Source organism: Mastomys coucha, unplaced genomic scaffold (genome assembly GCF_008632895.1).
Source record: "Mastomys coucha isolate ucsf_1 unplaced genomic scaffold, UCSF_Mcou_1 pScaffold9, whole genome shotgun sequence".
In the NCBI taxonomy this organism is placed as follows: Eukaryota; Metazoa; Chordata; class Mammalia; order Rodentia; family Muridae; genus Mastomys; species Mastomys coucha.
Window position 1 is genome coordinate 19,655,649 of NW_022196915.1, and position 26,764 is coordinate 19,682,412.

Sequence of the window (26,764 nt, forward strand, 5' to 3'; positions counted from 1 at the left end):
TATATATGTATATATATATATATATATGTATATATATATATGGCTTCACAGGTGGTTGAATTCATTGATAGCCTCTGAGGGTATGAGGGTTTGATTATATGCGAGATTTTCAAAAATACTGCTGAGAAAAGACTAAAGCTATCAAAAAGGGACAGGCTACCAAAATCATAATTGGTTTCATTCGCACAAAAAGTCCCTACTTTATCTAAGTGAACCACAATTACCCCGAGCTTCAGTCACACTAGGAATGAGAGAAAAGAATCCTAAAGCCATGTGCGGGCTCCACTTGTTTGAGTGCATCAATGCAGCAATAAAGCTACACAGCGCTGGGTCTCTTTAAGAACTCTCTCCTAGACAAGGAGCAGGGATGCCCCCTGCCTGCCTGGCTGTGCCAGTTCCTTAAGCAATGAAGCCAAGCCTCCCTCCTCTCTCTGCAGGCTCTGGGGACCAGGTGGAAAGACAGTGACTTGGACACCGTTTGCCTGCCCCAGTGTAATGTGAAACATACCACAAATCCCAAAGATGGCTCAAAGCACAGTGCTCACCCCCGCAGTCACTGAGGATGTGCTTATTAGCAGCTCAGCCACAGCGCATCTAGCAAGGATCCCCGAGTGCTGTAAACCTGGACTTGAGGCTCTGCGGAGATCTGAAGTGCTATAAAGGTTTCCGTGTTAAAGGTTTGGTGGCCAGTTGGCTGATGGAATAATTGACAGGTGGATGGATCATCAGGGATCTAGCCTAATTAATCAATGTATTAATCACCGGATGGACTTGCTGTTTCACGCCTTACTAAGATGAGGGCCCTAGTTGGAGAAAGTGAGTCACATTGGGCCTTCCCTTTGCCTGGCTGCTCACTTTCTCTCGCTGCTTCCTAGTCACCAGTGAGCAACCAGTCCATTCTACATGTTTCAGCCACCATGATATTCTCCCTACACTCAGACCTAAAGCCGCAGAGCCCAAACCTCTACGAACTACAAATTAAAACTTTCTTTGTTTTTGAAAGTTGTTTCCCTCAAGTGTTTTGTCACAGTGACAAAGAGCTAAACTAATCGGTATTTTCTGGAAATGGCAGAACATGTAGGAGTCATCAAGGCTGCTGCACGGGCCTCATAGTCCCAGGGAGCTTTCCTAAACGTTTCAGTTTAGCAGGCGCAGAGTCAGGGCTTAGAAGTAGCATTCTGAGAACACACCTAGAAGATGCTGGTGTAGATGATATGAAGAACACTCATCAAGAAGGTGAGCCAAGGACACCAGCTAGGCAGAGAACAAAGCTGTTCCATCTGACTTAAGTGTACTGCTTAGAGTACACCTATTTGTCCTTCATTCATTCACTCTTACACAGCAGTATTAGCAAGTGCCCCACCCACTGGAGGCACAGAGGAAATGGAGGTTTATGATCTAACAGAGGCCACTGTAAAGCTAAGATGGGAAAGGACAGGCATTTGAAAATGCAGTGAAGGGTGTCTCGCATAGGCTGCATGGGAGAGACTAAGTCATAAAGAGGTGACCTCCAGGCTGGATTAGGGTTAACATACATACATACATACATACATACATACATACATACATACTTAAATATGTATGTGAAAGAAGCACTTCTGTATAATTAGGAAAAGGACATGCATGTGTGTGCATAATATGTATGAGTACATGTATATGAGCTTATGCATGTACAGAAATGGGGAAGGCAGTTATAGGTCAATGCAAGGATCACCTTGTGTACAACAGTCCGTTGTCGGGGGCCTCTGAAGGCATTAATCAGGGATGATGTAGACAGCCGTGCTTCTCATCAAGTCCTAGTGATTACTCAAACTGGCAATTTGGAAACAACAACGCTAATACCTTGTTAGCCTCCTGCAAGCAGCTTTACTTAAAAACACCTGGGAAGAGCTTGCGAGAGATGCTGTCCAGAGCAAAAACTTCTCCCTTTGCTCTGGCTACCACAGTCCAAGTCACTGTTGACATTTAGTTTGTATGTAATAATAATAATAATAATAATAATAATAATAAATTCAGTTGCTTAATTTGTCATGTAATCACGGAGATTAACAAACAGCAGAAACACGGGAATGGAGTTCTAAGTCTGGATGGATCCAGAAGCTTCATAGAAGGGTATGAGATACTATCCCCAGAATGTACTGACTGACGGGCCCACAATTAACATGCATTAAATCCACCACACGAAAGGCAAATGGAGCTGTTTGCAGGGAAGTGTGCTGTAGTTCTGGGAATCATTAATCAATGTTGCAAAGGCAGCGCTGAGTAGGGGGAGAATTTCCTTCCCAGGTATTGCTGGAGGCAGCAAGGGCTCAGTTGATCACACAGGAAAATGAGTTCTACTGAAGCCACCCTGGAGTCCCAGGGCTGTGACTTCCCTGGGTCCTGGATAGATCCTGCAACTCCAAATATCTCAGCAGAGACAGACCACCAGGTTCACTAGAAAGAAGTTATGCCCTAGGGTCTCTAAGAATAAGAATAAAGGGTATTGAGCCAGTGGAGAAGTGAGGGGGGTCAGAGGAGAAGAAGAATGAGACTCTGAGGTGCAAACATGGCTACATTGCCATGTCCTGTCCTAGGAAATTTGGGAAATGTGGGAGGTCAGGTGTCTCATGAAGACATGGGTAAACTCTATATTTGCTTGAGACTGTTCGTATTTCAAAGTCCCCGTACCCACACATTCCACCTCAAACTCTAGTTCCATGTTTGACAAAAGCAATGGTAGTCACAGAGGACAAGGGATAACACCATGAAAGGGCAGAAATAAGGTAATCATACACTAGTGATCAGGCATGGCAGACTAGAGATAAAGTTTGAATATGCCAAGCATGAGGCCATGGTGTGTGGTGAGAAAGTTCACTTTCTATAACATAAGAAAACCTAGTTATGTTAGGGGGATATGTTTTTGTTTTAATCCCAGGTACAGGATGTGGGGGTACTTCATATTGTCCCCAGCATCTGACTATGATTTATCTCTTGCTCTGGCAGGGGCATGATTTTGCCAGCTGGAATTCTGGGGACTCTTCACAGGGTATATAAATGCCAGAGCCCTGAGAGGCAGAAGCTGCTGCTCCGCCCAGGGCTGCTTGCCGTTTGCTGGAATACCGGTTGCTGATTGGAGATATCCTGACAACAAAGACCAGACTTGCCCCAAGGAACTCAATGCCCCTAATCAGCAGGAAGTAGTCTAACAAGATCAACACCCTCTTTTGTCTCTAACCTTCTTTCTCTCCTACCTGAGGGGTTGGAAGGGTGGGATAAGGTTTGGGAGAGAGGTAGATTAAAAAAAAAAAAAAAACAATAAAGTAGCTAAAAGTCCAGTTACAATGGTGGACTAGGGATAAGACTCTGGTAGAACAGAGATGAGGTCATTATAGATCAGAGCTAAGGCCACAACAGACTAGAAATTACCTCCTGGAGACCAGGCATGTGACCTATGCAGGAGGCATCAAGCACATCCTAGGAAATGAATCCAAGCAACACTTGCAAAGCACTAGTGCTCGCCTGGGTGAGACTCATCAGGTACAGATGTCTGCTTCCAGTTCCAGGTTGCTGACGTTGGATTTCCTTCTCCCCGACCGACCCAGCCTCTCCCTGCAGGTACAGGATCACAAGCACTAAGTGGAAGCTGGCAGTTTCAGCTTCCTCACATCTTTCTACCCCTGCTGGGATTCAAGCATATTCTAGGGACCCCTGCTGGGCATTGTGACAGCGTCCTGCTGTGTGACAGGGAAGCTAAGAAAAACTGAAGCTTAAGTAAAACTCCAGGGAGGATAAAGTTTGCTTTGCCTTGTCTCTATATGGGAAAGGCAGTCACTTATACACAGTCCAGATCCCAATCTACCAGAATGAGGCCCCAAAAAGGTTGTCACTGGATGGTGCATGTGCCTGAGAAAGCCATACAATGGCAAAGACAAGAATCTCAGACACAGGGAATGTGTCAAGGACTTCTGTGGACTGCAAGAGGTTGGAAATGGGATTCCTCCTATTTGGGACAGGCCTATAAACCTCAGAACTTACAGTTGTGCCCAGGAAAGGCGGACACCCCCCCCCCATTGGTCTTGTAAGAATAAGGACACTTGGCTGTCTATAGCATTTTCCCAGAAGCTGAAGACAGGCATTAGGTGAGAAGTGAGCACAGGGAATACCCAGTAAAGCAGGTTGTAACTCAAAGACATCCTCTGAGATCCCAGTCTGGTATCCCACATAGGCGACTGACTTCTGGGGAACTTCCTGGATCATCTGGTGAGGCCAAGGTGAGCTCTGACTCCAGCAGCATAAGAGTCCAGCAGAGATTAGCAACAGAAGAGAAGACAAAGGCCAGGTGAGACAGAAGCAGAGAGATTCGCCAGTAAGAAAGGTTTCACACAAGATGCTTGATGCCTAGGAAGATGGGAAGAAGGAACTACAGGTTGAGGGATGCAGGCATTTCCCAAGAAGCTAAGCACAACTCAGCTGACAGCCATCAACTCTCACACACACAGAGGCATGGACCAAAGTCTGCCAGCACCTGAATGAGCCTGGAAGGGAATAGATTCCCAGAGCCTCCAGATGGCTCCCCAGTCACTGGCAGCATCCCTATACTCTGACGCTCTACCTGAACCAGCAGAGCCCCAGATTCCCCAGGAAGTTAGTGTGCATTGTTTCAAGTCACTAAGTTCATGTCCGTATATTAGCAATGGAAAACTAACAGAGCATTGCAGGCTTGGGCATCTTTCATACTTATTTATTTTTATTGGCTTTATTTTATATTTACTTATTTATTTATTTTCACTTTATGTTAGACTTGAACTCTAGAACTCTGGACCTAAAGAAGTTTTTATCTTTATAAGTATCCTTTCTTTAATTATTTTGTTGTAGCAATCCGAAGCTAATACACATTCCTGTGCCCATGCTGGGACATCCAAACACCACCCACTAGAACCCAAAATCTTGTGCCCACCAGCTCTGGCCTGTCTCCAAGGCTTGCACATACTTCCTCTCCATACAATCCTTTGGAAGATGCATGACACTACACAGAACTCAACCCATGCACTCCTAGGCCTGAGTGATGACCAGGGAGCATACTGGTAGGTGTGTCAAAACATAGTCCCGCCCCAGGTGTAGGTGCACTTTTCAGGGTGGCCAGATTTTGATGGGAGGCCCATGAACTGCTACAAGGTCAGGTGAAGGAAGCATTTAGAAGATATTTTATACAACAGATTGTTAGATTGAGTCTCATCTTGAAGATGTTTTGACATAGGGCATACAGGAAACCATGGGAATTAGGAGCCTGCCATCCCCTCATTTTTTATGTAGTGGGCAGGTATGAACATTATTGAAGATTCCCTATATGACTGCTGTCATTCTAGTTCTGTGCCATCAGACAGTCTTAATGGATTACTGAGATTCTACCCATGTGTTTGTTACCTTTTCTCCATCAAGAAGCTCTTGTAAAATGACTTGTCTTTCCCGGCATAATTCCAAGAAGTCTTCTGAGTGCAGGCTTTCATGCAAAGCAGGAAAGAAGGTCAACTGGGTGCAATCCACTCCCACCTCATCCGGCCTGCTCTCTGACTCCTCTGTTGTCAGCTCATCTGCAGTCCTGAAAACTGGACACATTGTCTTGGTGTGAACCACATGACATCACAATGGGAAACGTACAACACAAGTCTTTGTCACTGAGAAGAACTGTGAGGCTCTGGTGTAGAGGTGGCCAGTATGCCTTTCCACGGATCCGAGAAGGAATATAGCCACCTAACCTGTGTTATAGCTCACACACCTGCAAGCTGGTCCAACTGGGTGTGCCCAGCCATGGCTCCCCTACAACTATCAAACAGATGCAAGGCAACATTTTGGAATTCATCCTCACTGATCAATGGAGCATCTCTCCTTAGGTCTGTCTAGGATTTTCTCCTCCTGAACCCCTTTATTCTCTCTTCTACAAGGGTGTCGTCAATATTTCTAAACAACATAAGCACTAACATCTTGTTTAAAGGAATCAGAAATGCCATGATACACCAATAAACAAAAAGAAAAAGACATTTGTGTGCCCTAAAGCATGACAGGTGTCAGTCTCCGGTAGGTGGTCTGGACTGGACACTGTGGTAGCAGTGTCCTGTCTCAGCTGCAATTCTCATCCTCAATTCACACATGAAAATATCTGAACAAGTCTTGGTACTTTGCCCAAGGCCATATGGCTACTGAATTGGAGGGAATGGGAAGCAGGCCTCCCTGAGTAAAATGCAAGCTCTTTTCTGCCTCATGTTTAGCTGCACTGTTCACAAAATGACTAACGGCTTCTGGTGTCTTTTCTGTATGTATGTGTATAAGTGATTTTTTAACATAATGTAAATGTTGCATTTACAAAATTTCATCCAAGATTATGTCATAAGTACTTTCCCAATCAGTGTTAAAATTTTTCCAACAGTTTAAAGGGTATAGAAGTATTCCACTGTGTGGCTATTTCGTAATCAACAAGTTCCTCTCCTGCTCTTTAGAGAAACGATGGCTTTAGCAACAGCAGCAACAACAACAAAAAACATGGCTTTGCCGTCATTTCTGTTCATTTCTAGATTTGTTTGCCAAGGATCAGGACATCTGGATCTAAGCTAAGCAGATGACAGAATGGATGTCCTCATCTTGCTCCTTCTCTATTCATGTGTTCTGAGTGTGCCCATGGCTGGAGCAAGCATGTTGCTCATACTGCAAAGCTATGAGCCATTTTCTTTGTGCTGAAGCTCAGCTCTTTAACAAGATCCCAACCTGGGAATCTCACATCTGGAAGGATGAAAGTGTCCGCTGCTCCCAGAGCCAGTCCTCCCTGGGTTTGGTGTCTGAACAGAGCATAGTTCCAAATGGACTGGCATCTGAGAAGGTCCTCTTACTCTTACTCTTACTCTTTTGCAAGAAGTCTGCCGTATTAGGTTCTGTACTGGCAATATTAGGAAGCCCAGGGTTACAGATACCTAAAGGTTCTGCTCATCCAACTAGAGGATGAAGCAGCCCAAGGATATATCTATGGAAGTCAGCACACACTTCCCACCACTTAGCCCCTACCTCAGACAGGGAGAGCAAGTGAGGATGCTGTGACGTTGAAGCTGGGAGCTTAGAGTGTAGAGAAAAGAGGCTAATGAGCACATTGTCATCTCAAGTCCCGTGCCACAGTGGAACCTCAAAGTCACCCTGAGATCAGAACCTGAGATTCTCTGTTCTGGGCTGAGAATCTGGCAGGCTGCAACCCTATCAGCAAACCTGCTTCAGGCAGCAGGGAGCCAGGCTTAATAGTGCAGAGACACTGCCACCCCTAAGATCGAAGGAGCCCACAGGCTGCAGGTGTGAATTCAAAAGATACTTCTTTACTGCTCAAAAGATAGTCATAAGTGAAAACACAAAATTGAAACACACACTGTCTGTCTGTCTGTCTCGTGTGTGTGTGTGTGTGTGTGTGTGTGTGTGTGTGGTGTGGTGTGTGTGAGAGAGGTGGTGTGTGTATCCTAGATTTTCAGCAAGTCCGAAGTGACTCTACACATTGTCTTTAAGCCTGACGTATATGATGACTGTCATGTAGTTTGTGTTTTGTAACAGAAGAGATCAATGTGTAAGTATTAAATATCTATACCATCCATTTTTATTCTAAGACATATTATTATCTTTCTACATGTTTTGATCACATACTAAACATGTATTTTAATTAATTTAGGGGCACCTTAAATGTCTACCCCATATATCAAATCAATGAGGCACTCATACTTATTGTACTAAGCTTACTAAAACTCTCCCCCACACAGAGGTCTGGGTCTGGAGTAACCCTTCTTCATTCTAAAGCACAGTACTAAAAGGCTTGTGTGCCAACAACCCCTGCTCCCAGCATCCCTCTCTTTCTACACACACACAGTAATATCTTTAGTGAGGTATTAAATGAAATCAACAACATGTTCAGTTACTGAAAGGAAAAAGATAAATTTATAAACTTGATACCTTGGTTTTCAGCATTTGTCTGAGAAACATAACCCTTTCTGTCTTGGCTTTCCTGAAATAGGATGAGAGAGCAGAGAACATGAATCCCAAATATTGTTTGTGCCTGACTCCTTTCTACGAATTCACAGATAGATGTGTAATCCCCTCAAGTTACTCCAGACTCAGCTACAAGAGGAAGAATAGGCTAAACCCTACAGGATCCTATAAAAATGCAAGTGTTTATTGTTTCTCAGTGAAGGCGGAAACTACAGTCTCCCTTTAAGTAGGACTTACAGTAATTACTGAGGGAGGTGCCATGGTGGGATTAGACAGCATGCTGGATGTCTCCATGTGGTCACCTTGAAGAGGCTCTGGGCTAGACAGCTGGCCATAGGGACTAGTAACCAAGTTACAGAGCCAAGCCTTGGCATTGTTGCCCACACAGTGAACAAGAGACCTTTCTCCTGCCCCCAAATCCTAAAAAAAAATGATTTGAGGAAAAAATACTACAGGCTCCCAGTTAAAATACAAGGGTCTACTACTGAATAAACTAAACAAAACTTTCTCATTAAGTTTTCAGGGAGCTTAGTATGAATAAAGATGCTGGGGTAACAGACTAGAGAACAAAACTAAAACCACATCTTGGAATATATGACAGGAAAATTCCCAGTACCCCAGTGTTCCCAGAGGCTGTCATAAGATAATAATTTTAAATTAAAATGTTCAATGAGGACATAAAAAACTATTGCCAGTTTTTTTTTTCTTTATCCACTATGAAATAGATTCAAATGACTTCTGCTCCTTAATATGAAGAAAATATGTTTCTGATGATCTAGTGGTAAGAAGTTCAGGGGAGTCAACTCACAGGGCTGGCCAGATCCCTCCACTTGGAAGCCAATAAAGCCTGGGTGTTATTGGGACTAAGTGGGTCACTGGTTTGAGCTTGCACAATTGCTGAATTTAGGAGATTTTTTTCATCATAAACATATTACAGAATTTTGTGCAATAACAAATTCCTAGCAGTACAGATACCAAGTGTTCAATGACAAAAGACTCATGTGAGCCAGTAGTGGCCATTGCCAGGCAGGATTCTCCTGGATTTCGTGGGTTGCCTTGTAGTGATGGGTCAGGGTTTAATAAGTATGACCCATTCACACATTCTCCCACCCACTCATCTACCCATTCATTCAGGCTTTGGGGAGTCGGTTAGTGCCTTACTGTTTTCTTTGTTAAATTACTTCAAGATTCTCCTGATGATTCTCTTGCATTCTGTCTTCGTGGGGAGGGGAAGGGTGGAGAACACAGAGCCACTTTCCTGCACACTTCCCACCATAACCAGCACCTACCTTGCATCCTCTTAGGTTGAGGGCCTCCCATGCATACAAGCGTCTGATACGTTTCCTCATTCGAGCCGGTCCTTCCCTCCTGTCCAGTTCCCACTGGGAGCAGCGTGTGGATTCTGTCATTTGGCCCCACAATCCCAGCTCCCCAAAGAGTTGTTCCTGCATCCTGGCCCAGGCTGTGGCTGCTTTGATGCTGTCACTTTTCCTCCTCTGCAAACCAGAAATGTAACACCACGCTTAGATATCTTCCCCCTGCCCTAAAGCTCCTATGGTGGTTACTGGAGAAAGGTGGCTCTGCAGGTAGCCTTCAGGCTTGTATAGCATCCTCTCTGTCGCCAGGACCAGGCAAGAAAAAGGGAAGTTAATTCTCAGGTTCTAGATCATTCAGATTCTGGAGGAGAAGGAGAAAACTGTGCAGCCTTTGGCCCTCCTTCTCATAGACTGTTGGTGGGACTGGGCAGGCAGTAGTGAGTCCTAAGACTATGGGGTTTCCACAGCCCCTGCCTTCTGAAGTAGTTCTTTCCCCTCCAGGAGACCCAGTCTGCTGACAGGGGAGGGGCCCACAGTCCTGTGATGACTGATGATTTGAGAGAGTCACTCTCATCTTTGGACTTCAGAGTCCACAGTGATTAAACAAGACACTTGCCCTGCATGGTGCACGAGGGCCTTTGCGTCCTAAAGTCATATGCTTCTTGAATAGGTAAGGGTTCTAGAATAGTCACAGACATTAAAGCTGGAGTGTACTGGCAAGTAATCTGACCTTCAGGAAATCCTTGGAGTGTGTGTGTGTGTGTGTGTGTGTGTGTGTGTGTGTGTGTGTGTGGTTTTTACTCCCTATCTTCTGCTGCCATGAAGCATGAGCCTGTTACAAAGCACATGAACACCCTACACTGTTGTTGAAGGCCATACTAAGGTTTCACCCCATGCCTATCAAAGAAACACTTTAGTTTAGTTTGAATGGCAGGATTAACTTCAAATGAACTGTTGTCGTTCTTCGAATATTTGACGTCATTTGTCCTAAATTTTCATTTCTCAGAAAATGGACAGGTAAATATAGTCACGGAAGCAACAGATGTCTCAACAAAACAACATAACCAGACAAGCAAGGTGCACGTGTGTTAGGCCATGTTTTGGGCATGGTGCTTTCTGAAGTGCAGGCAGAGGAAGTGTGTTTGACTCTCTACCTCCACGGGGCATTTTCCCTGGGCACGGGTGGCCCTGCAGACACGTGGCCTGACACTGAGAGTGGCTTTGGACCAACTAGAAAGTGATCTTTCTTCAGAATGAGACTTGGTGAGCAGAGGGAGCTAGCCCCAGACTCACCCTTTTATGCATGTGCCTTCGAGCTTCAAACTCACACGCGTGTGTTTGTGCAAATGTGTGAGGGAAAAATAATAACTGAGAGGAAGACAGACAGATAGACAGACAAAGGTGGGAGAGAGAGGATAAAGAGTGAAAGAGAGGAGGGGGAGAGGAAAAGAGAGGTGGGGAGGGAGAGGGGAAGGAAGGAGGAGTCAGCAAGGAAGGAAGGAGGGGATGACTGCTGGCCTCATGGGTCCAGCTCTGCTTGAAGCCTGCCTTTCTCCACAGTTCCTCATCATTTTATCAGTTGCACAAGCCAGTTAGAGTTGATGCCCTGACCCTAACTCCTGAAAAAGCTATGGAAAAACTTAAGGGGACAGAGACTGAGAAGGAAAGGAAACAGCCCATCGGTCCACAGTGAGCCCAAAGGAGAGCACAGATCTCACACACAAAGAGCAAGGGTATTTGGGGAGTGACCAGCACCTTGCAAAGAAGTTTAGGAGGCTCAGGCAGGATCAGGCACGCCTGCCCATCATAGCAAGGCCTCAGAATGGGAGTAGCATGAATGGATGGGATTCAGAACAGAAAGAAGGAGAGCAGCTTCTGCAGAGAAGACATCAGACAGGGCTTGGACAGAGCAGAGGGACAAGTGAATGCACCAGGGAGGAAGGGGGAATGGTGGCAGAACTTTTACTGCTGACAGAGATGGTGCAGGGAATTATCTATGGGATATGACAATGCTGGGGTGATCTTCAGGACACTGTGTGGAATAGCCAGGAATACTCTGGGCTCCCTCCATCTCTGGGGACCTCTGAGTGATGGGTCAAGTGAAGGCTGGAGGAGTCTTGTTACTGGGAGCTCTGCAGCATGGCCCCTGACTCCACTGTAACCTCCTTGGGAGAGGGTCTCCTTGGGAACACAGTGATTTTCAACGTTCCTTAGGCTGTGACCCTTTAATACAGTTCCTCATGTTGAGGTGAGCCCCAACCATAAAATTATTTCATTGCTATTTCACAACTGTAATTTTGCTCCTGTTATGAGTTGTAATGTTAATATCTGATATTCAGGAGATCTGATAAGTGACCCCAAAGTGGATACGACCTACAGATTGAGAAACGACGATTTAGTAGAAGCTGACCTTTAGAAAACACTGGATTTCAGAACACTGACTTCAGCCACATTTTGAGCTTATCCCGGGAGTCAGGGCTCACACCTTTAATCCCAGCACTTGGGAAATAGGTGTAGGTGGATCTCTGTGAACCTAGTGTAGTCTGTGTTGTCTACTAGGGAATTCCAGGCCAGGCAGGGCTACATAGCAAGACTGTCTCAAAACACACTAGAAGTTGAGCTTGACTTTTGTGGGCATGATGTGTGCTGAGAAATTGCTGGCCCTCAGAAAATGGGGTGAGTGCTCCAGACCCCATTATCTCCAGCAGACAGTGATTACATCTGCATTCCTCTAAATATTGAAAGATTTTAAATATTTAAAGACTTGGAAACATGAAATATCTTCAAAAATGCTGATTTTTCTACTAATAATAAAAGACATAACCAACAGTAAATCACACACATTTTTCAAGTACTTTCTGAACCCTAGTCAAGTCCTGTTTATGAAACTGAGCCAGACTGGCATTTTAGGAGGCTGGTGCCTCCCTTCTGGGCTGGCACTTCTGTTGACTCCTGCCTCTACCCACAGGAACTTTTGATTTTGCAGAGTCAGCAGGAACTTAGAATGCCTAGACCGCCGCCCACACTCTCTCCTAGACAGAAATTAGTGGCCCAGGTTCTTGCAAAATATATATATATATATATATATATATATATATATATATATATATATATATGGCTCTTGGTGAGATCCCCATTAAAACGTGTTACCTTCTGCCTCAAGATGACCCAGGTGTAAAGAGGGTTTCCCTAAAATAAAGACTGCAACCCAAACTCATCCATTTTCCCTTTCAGTGATAACTGAATATACTATCTGCATTGCTCACTCCAGACAAAATGAGTGAGGCCATTCGGAGGATGAACGGATATTTGAGGGTCTGTCCCACAGCCAAAGACAGTACCCATCAATGTCAGAAGGCACCCTCCAGCTATGTAAGATAGTCTGCAGTATGTAAGGAAATCACCCATTGCAAAGTCTTGGTCCAAGTCTTAATACTAGATATTCTGGCTGATCCTTGTGACAGCTTCCAAGGGTTGACCTCAAGACTGTCTCTCACACCTGATGTCTGACTAAGTTGTGTTGATAAACTGAGTAGCTGAGCGTAGGCTACACAGCCCAGGAAACCCTAATCCTAGGGCAGGCCTGGGCCTGATTACCTAGGCTAAGAGGTCTTCCAGGTCTCACTGCCTGGGCTCTGTATCTCAACCTTTGCACCTCCTCCACTGCACACACGCACACCTGTGTGCTAATGATTCCTCTCCCCCATTGAGCTTGCACAGTAGAACAGTCCAGTTCAAGCCTTGCCACCCTGTCCTGTACATTTTTCTTTGCCCTTGGCCTCGCTACTACATTTGAAATACCTTCAAGGCAGAGTGGAAGCATTATAAGTGCTGTATTTTCAGCACAGGGCGTAGGCTTTGGCATAGACACATTCCTCTGTAAATAAAAGATTGATAAGTTTGGATATTGCATGCCATGCTCACTTAAAATGTTCTATTTTTAAAATCAATTAAAACCCAACTTCTTAGCCATTATGTAAGCATATGTGGAATATCTGTTGTCTCCCAGTCACAGGCCAAGGACATGATGTTTGCTCATTCGATCTCCCTGGTTAGGAAATATCTAGGAAGGGGAAAGCCTGGGGTTCAAACAGCGCTCTAGCTGACTGAGTGTGATCGACCTTGACTGTGCAGAAACCACACTTGCTCGTGTCCTTATGGGTGACAGCCCTCTGCATTTAGAGTCAAAATCCCAATGTGACAAGAACCTCCTATGCCTTGGCCCCAGCTTCATCTTCACTCTGTCTCCTGGCCCAGGCTCTTCCACCACTTCTAGCTAAACAATGGTACCCAGTTCCTTCCTCCCTCAGGACCTCCACATGCATTTCTCTCTGGCCAAAACACGCTCCTAAAAATATTTCAGCCCATACCTTCCTCTACAGATCTCAGCTTAAACAGTCCCTTACTCAGACAAAACATCCAGTAGTCCAAATTAGATTCTGCCTTTTGTTAAAATCTTTTCTTTCCTTGCTAAATCCACACCATGCCACAAGCTGGGGTTTTATTTAATAATATGAAACTTCTCCTTATAGTGAAGCCATCCGAATATGAGGCCCAAATTGGTGTTTTGTGATGATGCCTCCAGATCCCAGCAGGCTTTGAGGCACCTTGGGAATCTCAGCGTCCACATACTGCTTGGTGAGTGAGCACAGGTGTGAGCATTAACAGGGACCAGCCCCTCTGTTGCTCAGCCGTGGGTGCCATGCGCACTGCATAAGCCAAGAAGGGTGGGCCCATCGCTGATGAGCAGTTGTTGACTTTTGCATTATAAAATGTAAAAACAAAGGCCCTCCGATTTTCTCTCCTCTTTCTCTCTCCCCTTCTTTCTCTTAATTCAAGGTGGCTCCCAGCATACTCTGCGGTAAGAAGGGATGCTTTGTTTCTTACCTGTACGTAGTCCTTGTATATAGATGCATACAGCTCCTGTCCCTTCCTTCTGTAGTTCTCTATGCAGGACACAAAATCCTGGAGAAGAGAAAGGCAGTCGCAGCTTAGTGACACTTGGGAGACTCGGACACATGCCTCCAGTCTGACCAGTTGCCACAAGAAACGATGGTCAGGACTCTGCTGGCAAAACCAGTCACAGTCTCGTGACTAGTGATTTCTCCTGTGCTGATCCACTAACAAGACAGATTCACATCCACACTTGTGTGTCTCTTTCTTTTCCAGTTATGATAGGCTCAGCCCTCCTTTTTAGAATAATCACCAAAATGTAGTTTCGGGTAATCTGTTTTACACACAGTAAAGTGGCAGCCGAGAGAGATAAGACTTGATCCACAGTCCTGGAGAGAAAGAAAACTCACCAAGGTTCGCCTAATATTAATGGTTTTGCTTCTTTCCTTGAGATATTTGCATATTTTTAAATAGAACAGGAGCTTGGACCACTGGGCAGAAAGTAGCTTGTAAATAGCTAAGTTTCATAGGGCATATGGCTCCAAGGGGGTGGGTGCAGCTGGAGAGTTAATCTCTAAGGCCACCAAGATGTCTTGACACGGGAAACAGGGCAGTAAAAAGAACCACACCGGGCTTTCTCCATCTGTGGCCTCCTCTGGCAGCTGGTAAGGAGAAGCAGGATGAGATGGAGAAGCTGAGAAGGTGAGAAAGGGCCGCTGCATCCTTCTTTATTTTAGAGACATCTGTAGGATGAATACTTAAAGGTGGGGTTTCTGATAGGTTTCAATTCTCAAACCCACTGGTTTAACAGTTCATGTGCTTGTTAAAATAGGAAGTCTACATAAAGCATTTCTGGGTACCCAGACAGCTGATGGCTGTTTCAAGGAGTCGTGGTTATATAGTCAGCCTGCTCGTGAGCCAAACTAGTGGCTTCTGACACACAAAAACATTGTTTTTACTAGAAAGAATGACCAGTGGACTAAACCACAGTTATTACCATTTAGTATTTGGCAGATATTCTCTTGAAAATGACCCAATGGAATAAGCCATCACCAGTGAAACAAGTACAGGCATTTGTTACCAAATGTGACCAAAACCGAGAGGTGAACCATCAGGACACTCGAAAATCTGAACCCGCCCCCCTGTGAATGTCCCTACAGCCAGGGGATTTTCTGATTAGGCAGCTGATGACTTGAGCATACCCTTACTATACTTTGTGTCCTAGGGTTTTTATTGCTGTGATAAAACACCATGACTAAAGTCAACCTGGAAGGAAAGTGGAGGTTGTTGTCCTCGTTGTTGTTGTTGTTGTTTTTCACCTTACAACTCTCAGGTCACACTCCATCACTGCGGGAAGTCAGAGCACTGTTTACTGACTTGCTTCCCAATGGCTTGAGCACCCAGAAACTCCTGCCCTGGGGTGTCACTGTCCACAGTGAGCTTGGCCCTCCCATACTGAACATTAATCAAGAAAATGCACTACAGATTTACTTACAGACCAATACTATGGAGGTAGTTTTTAATTTTCTAAAATAGTGTAAATCTGGATTTTATTTATTTCAGAGCCAGCAGTGTTGAACAGCATATTTTCCATGTTTCTGACTGTAGCACATTTGCCTCATCGTTCCATTGTAAACATTCTCTTGTAAAACCCTTTTCTGTACCAAGGTTCCAACCTGAACCTTTCTTGTTTCTTCCTTCCTTCCTTCCTTCATCCCTCCCTTCCTTCCTTTTCCTTTTTGTTTTTTCTTTTATTGAAAACAGTTTTTTTCCTTCTCACTTAATCTACTCTGATAAAGACTTCCCTCTATCTACTCCTCCTAGTTCCTTCTCCCCTCCCCTCCATTCCCCTCCCATCTGGATCCATTTCCTGTCTCTCATTAGAAAACAAACAGGCTTCTAAAGGATAATAATAAAATAAAATAAAATAAAATAAAACAAAAGTTAATACATTGGAATTGGACAACCAAACAGAAGGGAAGAAACCCAAGAGAGGGCACAAGAAACAAAGACCTACACATTCACATACTCAGGATCCCAGAAAATACTACTCCAGAAGCCATAATCCAGATGCAAAGGGCCCGGCAGCCCGGCAGCCCTGTGCAGGTCCCAGGGTCCCAGAAAACACTACACCAGAAGCCATAATCCAGATGCAAAGGGCCGGGCAGCCCCGTGCAGGTCCTCCGCTGCTGCGTGGATCTCTGCTGAGCGCCATGTATGCTCATGTTGATTGAGAAGACCTTGTTTTCTCTTGTCCTCCATCCCCACTGCATCTTACATTGTTCATTCCACTTAGAGGTGGCTTTTGTTTGTTTGTTTATTTTGTTTGTTTGGTTGGTTAGTTTGGGTTTTTGTTTGGTTGATTGGTTGATTGGTTTCTGGTTTGTTTGGTTGGTTTTTGTTTTTGTTTTGTTTTGTTTTTGTAACTGAGGTTCCCTCCCAGATACGTGTGGGCTTGTGTTGAGTTGATAAAAACCGGCTGGAGCACTGAGTAATGAAATGTTTCAACAACTGTGAAATGCAACTCAGGAGAGCAGTATTTCTAATGTATGTGACACACATGCTATAATGTGTGTTCCAAAATACAATATAGATTACAGTCTCTCTTCTTTGTGCAACATAGACAAAAACAATTTAATGTTACAAAGTGGAACTAGTTCACTCACTAAGATTTCAGGTGAGCTTTAAAAACATTGCCATTTATTGTGTCTTGGTGTTCTATCAAAAGAAAATGCCATATTTCCTAAAAAGTAAGTCTGTTCTTCTGCCCCAAGCACACAGACAGTAATTAAAGGTATTTATTAAAATATAATACAACAAAATATTCCCAGTCCTTTTGTTTTAAAAATTGTAATTATTCATTAAGTTACCATTTATATTTACAGACAATAGATTTCTTGTTAGTACTTCAAATTAATTTATAAATGCACTATTTTTAAAATTCTGGTTTAGTTTCCTTTACAATAAATGACAATACTATAATCTATGTAAGCAAACCTTTTGGTTTGATTTTTCAATAATTTTTAAGGGTGTGAGGTGTTCCTGAAACCGAACGTCTTAAGAATTCCCTTTACTCAGAGAAAATGAATTGCTGCTGCATGCAAGGATGTCATTGAACCTTACAGACATTTGAAGAGAAAGAAGCCTACAAAAGAATATATATGTTGCTACTTCATTTATATAAATTTTAAAATGTGGGAAAATAATAGATAGTATTCAGTGTGAGGAGAGATGCAGAGTTTAGGGCAGAGAGGTAGGGGCAGGAATGGGACACCTAGGGAGGCTAGGGGGCCTAGAGTGCTGCTAACCTCATGCTTTTGGTCTGAGTGGCAACCATATGTTCTCTTTGTTAAAATACTTATTTTACATACTTGTCATTTGGATATTTTCCCTGTATATTATGTTCCAGTGAAATAGAAAAGTGTTTATTGGCAAATTAGGGAAACAATACAATTTTTAAAATCCAATTTTGGAGTAATGAGTGTAGGCTGATTTCTTTCTTTCTTTTTTTTCTTTTTAATTTTGTTTGCAAAATTTCTTCAATATTTCTGTTGCATCATTTGTGGACATTTGTAAGCGAAGCAAAGGTTATGATCAATGCTAGTGACATAAGTGTTGAACAGCTCACAGGTGCTGCATCGAAGGCAAGAACCCCAATTCTTCCAAACGCAATGCCTTTGGAAACATGAGTTAGGTAACGAGGTGCTCTCAGGGACCCTTGGGATAAAGCAGATGCCTTCTGATGGCAACTTTGGTACCTATCAGAAAGAGCAGGACCGTGTCTGACTCCCTGGCGCTGCGGAGGGGGTGAGGGGTGAGAAATGGGCCGAGGTATACCCACTTCAGCAAGATGAGAGAAGAGGGTTTGCATTGGCCTGGTATTGCAGGATGTGAGTGTGGAGGCAGAAAGCAGAGACTTAAGACATGTTGGTTCCTGGCCTTTGACAGCCACACTACATGAATAAATCAATGAATCTTTGTAGAACCAAATCCATCATTCCTGGTAACACAAAGTTGCCAGCATCTCCTTCGTCTATCTGCTAAGCTGGTATGAAGCTGAAATGCGTCTGTGGAATAGATGTATGTTGTAAATTGTCACCCAAAGAAATTGTGAGTATAAAATACCAGAATTGTAAATATGATCAGTCTGGGAGAGGAAGAAAAAGATTTAGCTACTCTCCTCACAGGTACATTCATGGAAAACTCTGGCATTTGTCTATAGCTGTCTTATCCATAACTAAGAGGAATCCTGGTGAGGATCCAGTATTGATGGTATAGAAAAAGCCAGAGGCCTCAAACCGGACCATGACTCCTTGTAATGAGCATTTGCAAGTACCGACGTGTGGATAACAGGGCACACTGTGGGACACATTACAGCTTCCTTGACAAGATGTTTTCTATGATGCTTTTTTTTGCTTTTTTTTTTGTTTATTTTTTATTCTTTTTTATCTTCTTTTGTGAGGGAAATTGCAAAGGCAGAATGTGGATACAAAGGGACATGGAGATCCATGGGATTGGGGTCCGTGATATGAAACTCACAAGGCATCAATCAAACGTTAAAGCAAACAGACAAACAAGCCAAAGGCCTGCCTGTAGCAGCTGTGGCCAAGGCTGTCTATATTCCTGGTAGATTCGCCTCTCTTGTTGAACACATAAGCATTCACTAAGCTTATATAATCTCCAGGTTCTGTAGTATACAAGAGAACCTCACACCTGGCTTATAACAGGAGAGATAAAAGCCTCAGGTGATGTGTGACCCAGAAGGAGGAAACCAAAGTCCAGACAAAGCTCTGTGCATGTCACTTACTCCTCAGTCTCACCATGGAGATCTTACATGAAAGTCTGACTTAATTCATCTTTTCCTCATTTTTAGCATTTTGGGATTTAATGCTTTTGTGACTACCCTGACAGCAATTTTACGATGGATTTGGTGATGGTAAGACTGAATATAGGGTATTTCCTGGTTACTATCATGGCAGTACAGGGGAAAGTCCACATGATGTAAAAGCATCAAGGTCAAGGACCACCAGTAAAGAAATGTGCATGGGAGCCTGTGACTGTATGGGAGGGCAGAGACCATTCTAAAGTTTCTGGTTTGCTTACCCATGTGAGTTAAATCTGATAAGCTGGGAAAATAATAATAGAAAGAGCAAACTTGATTGTATGATTAAAAACAAAAAAAAGACAGCTGGGGCTTCCCAGAGGAAAGATCAGGAAAGTGGATCAGGTCAAAATATGGATTGGTGAATTATTAGCAGTCAGGGTTTAGTGAAGCCTCATACACGATGGCTCAGAAGAACAAGGTGGGTACTGGTGAGACAAAGTCTGAAACCTGGAGAAACCTAGCAAGGTTCAGACCAAAGGCTCAGACAGTTGTAAGGGAAGCTGAAGGAAGGGTTCAAGCTCAGTGAGTGCACAGGAGAAAAGGTGAGGCCAGGAAACGGACGTGAGTCCACAATTAGTGGGCTGCAAGGCATTTGTAAGAACGACTCTATCGGCCATAGCTCAACTAGTGATGGAACAGAAGAATGTGAACATAGCAAACAGGAACAACACATTTGATAAGCTTCACTCTGCAAGAGAAGAGAAAGGAAGACGGGGGCGGGGGGGGGGGGAAAGGCCATAGGCTCCAATGGGTAAAGACAGACTTGAGCATTCCAGGAGTCAACCAAGAGAAGAACAAAAACTTTAAATCCACATTCTTATATATACAGCGCTACATAGTGAAGTCTGGGATGATTTGCCTGTTCTGAATATTTGGGGATTTTTTTCTTGCCTTCACTCCTTAAATAGTACAGTGTAACAACCACATACACAGAACTGGCATTACAGCAGGTGTTATTAGTAATCTAAAGATGACTTGAGGCACATAGAAGTTCATAGGCTAGGCACAAATATTTATTACACCATTTTATCTAATACACGGGAACATCAGTGAATAGTGGAGTTCCATGTAATCAGTCCAAAACATGTACCAAGGGCTGAGTGTGTATTAGGCAGAGGTGGGGCATGGAAAGAGGTAGGGCAAGGTCAAAGAGCAAAGACAAGAGAGAGAGGTCCCTGGTGGCACAGGATATGAGCAATGGCAGAGAGAGGCCCCTCATGCATGGACACTAGTGGGAAGGGGTACAGCTGGGTGCATATGTAGATTAGAGGTTGGTGTCACCTGGAAAGTAAGGGGGTTCCCTCTGAGAGTGCCCATCTCCAGTGCAGAGAATTATGAAGTCTGCTTTCTCCCTGAGGGCCCAGTGGGAGGCCTAGGTAGAACAGCAAATGGGAGGGAGACTGACCAGCAGCTCAGCAGTGACTTATCTACAAGCACAGAGAATCCAAATTCTGCCTTATCCTCTCTACTGACAGGCACAGAACACTTTGCAGCTGATAAAGGGGTCTGTACATGCATAGCACATCTAATAGTCAGCTTCCCCGTAAGCCTGTGCTGCTGTTATTCCTATTAGCTGAATCAGACACTGAAGCAAAGCAAGGACGATTGACTGTAAGCCGAGTGGAAAACAAAGATGCATGCTGGACTGTCTCCCCCATGTTCACCTCCACCTAGGGCATCTCCCCAATGCTAAACAAACCTTAAGTGCTTCTGACCTCAACCTGAAAAGTTGTCATCTACAGGATGCAAGGATAAGAGGAAGGAGGTTTGAGTCATTTCAAGGGCAGAGGCCCATCTGCCTGGACAACAGTGGATGGCGCACACTGATTAGGGACAAATTCACAGCAGAGTTTTGTGTCACTACTGGAACTGAATAGCCTTTGCTTAGCAACTGGCAGTCTGTTAAAGAACTCGAGAGCCTCTGAAGCAGAACGAAGGGCCTCCAAAGGCTGCTGGAGGCTTTAAGAGAAGGTACCCAGGGCCCTGCTTTCTCCCAGTCACCGTAGGGAGGAAGCAAGTGCTTCAAGATACAAGCCTGATTCTGAGATGGGGAATGGATTACATCCCATCTAGAAATCATTTTTAAGTAAGTCACTGGTCACAGCTTAATGATGTCACTTTGCCAGGGGTATCCCTGGGGCTGGCCCGTTGCTGGTGACACTACTGTCCAAACGGGAAGCACCCGCTCTCTGCTGATAGGAGTCATTTTGCTTGCCTGTGTGAAGGATCATTAGTCCTGTAATCAAAGTTGTGTGGCCTCCAGAAGGGAAAGGCCAGTAGCTGAGGGCTGAGGCTCGGACTCCTGGTGAAGAGCTGTTGTTCTGAGTCCTGGTTTCTGCGGCTCAGCACTGTGCTGTCCTTTAGTGTTCTGACCACGAATTTCACTGCTGATAATTTATCCCAAGGATATTATCAGCTGTCTGCACAAATACCCAGTTGGCCTTTATTTTTATTTTTGGCCAACCTATTTATAGAAGCTGACAATGAAGCAATTTACATATCCGCAAGTAAAGGAAAGCTTTGGCCCTGTCACAGAATACTCTGCAGCCGTTGTGGACTGTTCACCAAAAGAGTTGTCACGAGTCTCCACAGTAAAGATGGACGCTTCCTTTAGCTGCCCTAGCCAGACATGCTACACAATAGTTCACTGCAGCTCTAACATCAGAAAGAGGTCTAGTGACATGGGACCACGCTCCTGCCAGGGTGTGATTTTTTTTTTTTTTTTTTGATGAGAATAGAAAACAATAGGCAGTTACAATGAAAACAACGACAATTACATCTGGACAGAAAAGAAAATGAAAACACATCTATATTATAAGATAGATAATCAAAACATTTATATATGAATATATTAATGAAAATATATGTGTGTGCACTCACACATATACATATACATACAGACATTAGTGCTCTTTAGTCATGAGTTCTAGATCCTCCCTCCTGTTTTTCTGTGGTATCGGAGTTCTTGGTGACTCTGGGCTACATGAGATCAGCGGGATGTGTCCTTAAGCTCTACCTGATCTGAATAGTGGCTGCTCTGGGAGCCAGAGTAACCAAGGCTAAGGTCTTCTGAATCCATGGCCAGTTTGTAATATACATGCAGTATAAGAGTAAATGTAGGTGAGAAATGAACTTGCTATTTTGGGTCAGATGGATCTGAGAGGGCTTGTCACTGCGGCTAAATTGGAATTTTTCTGAGGACTATCTATTCACAACAGAAATGGTAGGATGCTTTAGGATACAACAACTGTGATCAAACATTTACAAGTATTGGCAATCCCAATCAGTGGTAGAATCTATTGTCTGTGTAAAACCAACTACCACCCCAGCAAAGCCCTACCCAAACCAAACAACAACAACAAAAACATACTTGAGGTCAGGAAAGGAGATCAAGAGGGTTATAGTAAAAGTAAATACGAAGGTAGTTATGAGCAATATGTTAGAATGACTTGAAAAACAAGGTACATCACCTGACGAGCTTAATGGATCGTAGCCATAATTCTACAATAAATATAGATGAGTCCATACTGAGATTAAATAAAAGACTGAATGGATACATAGATGGAGGAGAAAACATAACGTTTCCTCGCAGGAGAATCTCAAATGATGAGCCTGGTGGCCATCCTGCTTCTGCAGGAGGTCAGGCTCACTTACCCCTGCATTTTAAGGTTGGGGTGGACTTGGTGGATTGAATCCCAGGGGATGGGGGAAGAAAGAAATAAGCAAATGGCAGTAGAGAAGGCTGGCAGATACAATAATCACAGAGCATGATGAAAGTTGATACCATGTGATGACGTCACATGACTATCACATACTCATTAACATGATCTTTCCAGACCTCTGTCTTCTCCTTTCTGAAGTGACCCCAGAAGAACAGTAAGCAAATAAAATCTCGCAAACATTCTACAAAATAGCTGGCTGGTAATCCTCAAACCATCAAAACCATAACCAGAACAAAGACTGTGTTGACTGTTGCTGGGCAGAGGAGGCTAAGGGGTTGGGAGTGGCAAGTCCATGCAGTGCAGCTCCTCTGTAACCCTGGATTAATGGTAAAATGGAGAAGACAAAGTGAAGTCTGGAGATGAGTCAGTAGCCATGTCCCAGTGTCAGATCCTTGGCCTTGGACGAATGTCCCCTCCTTGTCACCTCACAGATAGAAGGTGTGTTACAGACCACAGGTCTTAGCGTCTCGGCCATGTGAATTTTGTCTCTCTTTTCTTGTTGATAACTTCCATTTTCTCTGCCTCACTGACAATGTGAGTTAGCAGCCCTATTGGCTGGGGCTGAGGGGCTGCTCACAGGCAAAATAAGAGATATTTGAACACAAGCACTGGGTGCCTCAGTGGTCTGTGTGATCACCGATTGCTGGAGACTGCTGGGTTTAATAAAGAAATCACACAAGCAAGATGGCTGCCTAGTAACTGGTGGGGAGTAGGTGTGTAAGGCATGGGGATGTCAGATTAAGCGGTGATTTACAGCCTGGGCATGACAGAGTCATGTCTGAAGGTCTTCATCACACATACACCACCAACCATAGCAGTGCAGTAAAAATAAAAAATATTTTCAGACCACAGGTTATTGAAAACTACAAAAAGCAGAACCATGGACAAAGGGGATGGCTGTACTTCGACAGTTCCTATAGTTTACATCTCGCAAATAAAGCTGACATAGAAGCCCTGAATTGTGCGGCCTTACAGAAATCTGGATGAGGGTAAATAATAGAAGCAGTTAATAAGAAAGAAAAAACTTTAAGGTAACACTGCCTCCATTTGCTGACAAAGCCTGTCATGTCTGTCTGTGTTCTTAGATCCTAGCTACCTGCTGTGAAGAACACAAGAATGGTAGAGGGGCCTAGGCTCTGCATTAGCAAGGATCTGGACGACTCAGGCCAGGAGATTTTCTTACTCTGAGTGCCCAGATAATTGCACTTTTCTCTGCTGTGTAGTCTCAGCCCCTGGATCCTTAATAAATGTCAAGCAATACCAGAGTAATAATCATATTTCCAGCAATAATGACAAACAACTGGGGCCCAGAGTGGGTGAAGAGGGACCGGCTCACCACAGTGCAATTCATCTCTTGTTAAACTCACTCACATATTAATTTCTAAGATGAACAGTGGGTTCTAATTTGTCTTTTTTTGAACTGTGATGTTTTTATTAAATTCAATCGTCATGAGTACATGGAGAATGACTACTTGAAAAAAAAAAAACACTCTAGTGTAGCCAGGAATAAAGACTTTAAAATTGCAAGAAGCAAGGTGTCTTGAGGAAGCAAGCCAACCATCTCTTCTTCCTCAGGGTATCTCACGGCTTCTGTGTGGCTCAAAACAGATGGAAAATGTCACTAGGCTGGCCTTTCCCTAACACCGTATCCTTGCTGTGTCTCTGAAGTCACACTTACACGACTTCTCAGAGAGGTAGACGTTTAGGAATTACAAGAAGAGACCTAAGTGAAAGATGGACATTGAGTTCTGTCCAGGAATTGAATTTGCAACTCAAGAAAGCATGTCTGAGGCTTAAGATACAGCAAAGGGCTGGACTGTGTCCTAATCCCTGGTTCCTCAAAGCACCAAATGGGAGGAAGAACCACCAAGTAGACAGAGGAGAAAGCTCCCAAGGAAAGCACATCAACCTTTCTGCTACAGCTTCCAGACCAGAGACGGAATAAGTATCTATAGTTGATGCTGCCCCGCATACAGCATTGTGTTATGACGGCCTGAGCTGTGTCAGCATCCTTCATGCAAATGCCAAAAGTGATAGAGATTCTGGAAGATTTGCAGATCCACAAAGAGATATTATAGATAACTCATGCATACATATCACGAACAGATCTATGCTTCATATGAACCATATAGCCTCATGGGCAAGTGGATATATTTTCAGTGTCCCTGTGTTTGGGCTACAATTTATCAAATGGAGTCAAGTGTGAAGTGTCCCGTGTATGGAGTAGTGTTGGTGCTCAAGAGGTATAGGGTTTGGGACTTTGGCTGCTTTGGTTGTGGAGGCTCAGTCTATAGCAGGTGCTTTCACTCCAAACAACTTCAGCCTGACACTGAAGCACCTGAACAACACTGCTGACATATCATGGACAGGGAGAAAGAAAATAGGAGCTAGAACGCATGCAGAAGATGCCTTCAGTAGGCTTATTAAGGACCCTTAGCCATGCCTGATTATTGCTTCCACCCTCAGAGTAGACCTTTGCTCTGAATTCTTAGGATAGCACTGGCTACCACCCAGAGCCTTATATGGAGCTTTCTGAGTCTCTCTCTCTCTCTCTCTCTCTCTCTCTCTCTCTCTCTCTCTCTCTCTCTCTCTCACACACACACACACACACACACACACACACATACACAGTGGGTATGGAGCTACTCATAGAACACTCACCAAAACTGTTCACCCTAGCACTCTTAAGACCCACACCAGCACTTGCTAGTAGGTGTCCATTGTCGATCCATACCAGATCTCCAAATCGCTGGGTCAGCAACCAGTTTTCTTCTCCTTTTGTCAGGATGCTCACAGGGATAGCCATTGTGGGGGAAAGAATGCATAAACAAGAGCCACCCTTTATCTGGGCTTCGTGCTGACTCCAGAGCCTTAGAGATGAGCAGGGCATAGTATTTTCCCAATATGGATGTGAAACTCTTTTGAGAAGAGTAAATAAGACTAAGACGAAGCAGACCAGGGTCATGGTCAGTCTAGACAAGGTTTGGTGGGCTGTCAGAAGTAGCTCTGTTCTCTAAGCATAGGAAAGGGGATTGGTCAATGGAGGGAGGAGGCTCCAAGTAGCGAGGACCATAAATGCCCAAGGGAACAAAGTGAATTCTTACAAGGGGAGGGTCTAATAGGAACAAAACATGACTGCACAGCTGTACAGGAGGTCTGTTCCAGACATCGTAGGACCCGATGATGGTTTTTAGTAAGTGACAGGACAACCGATGGGTATGAGCCTTAAAAAGTCACAGTAGGGGAATGAAGGCAAGCTGAGGCAGGGCTGAGCTGCTAGGCAGGGGCCATCTGCTGTAATCTTCCTGTTCCCCTAGTTGCAAGCCTTGGCCCTGTATCAGGGTAGCAGCAGTTACTGGATGAGAAAGTAGTATGTGAACTTTCCAACCTTCCAGCACAGGATGGTCCCCAGGAAGCTGGGCTTAGATGGAAGCTTGACTTACTTATGTCTTTATAGACCTTGTATTTATGATCCTAACTCCTCAGGAACCACTTGCTTCAATTATGTTTCCTAATCTCATTTCTTTATTGAATGCATCTTCATCTAAATGTATCATAAATAATTTGGAGAGTGAATCAAAATATAAATAAATACATAAAACTAGATTATGGTACTCAAGTCATTCCAAACTGGCAACTGGCCCATAGGCAGATGGCCATGGTCATAACTGACTGTTGCTTTGCATCAGAAGGGGCCACTCTCTTCCCACCAATCTGCCTTTACAACCTCTTTCTCCTTCAAGTCTCAAGTTGAGTTCTTCCTAACCCTGCTTAGGCTCTGGTTTCCTTACAAAAATCTCCTCTCATGCCACAAGTATTTTACTTACCTAAAAGGGGGCAGTGTTACAGTCAGGGGCAATACTTTTTGTTTTTAACATCCCAAACCCCAGCCTGAACCAAGAGTCTGTGTGTGAAATGCTAGAGGAGGGACGAATGGAGAACAGTGACAGCCACAG

General features: G+C 44.1%; 1 protein-coding gene across 1 annotated transcript in view; it reads right to left on the minus strand.

The window, feature by feature from the left end:
- Window positions 1-26,764, minus strand: part of Wdfy4 (WDFY family member 4) — a 234,798-nt gene that overhangs the window by 78,436 nt on the left and 129,598 nt on the right. The window contains exons 40-43 of the mRNA XM_031361883.1: window positions 14,196-14,273; window positions 9,282-9,488; window positions 7,957-8,008; window positions 5,407-5,588 (exon numbers count right to left, since the gene is read on the minus strand). Of these exons, the coding sequence (XP_031217743.1) occupies window positions 5,407-5,588; window positions 7,957-8,008; window positions 9,282-9,488; window positions 14,196-14,273 (519 nt within the window). The remainder of the gene's footprint in view (window positions 1-5,406; window positions 5,589-7,956; window positions 8,009-9,281; window positions 9,489-14,195; window positions 14,274-26,764) is intronic.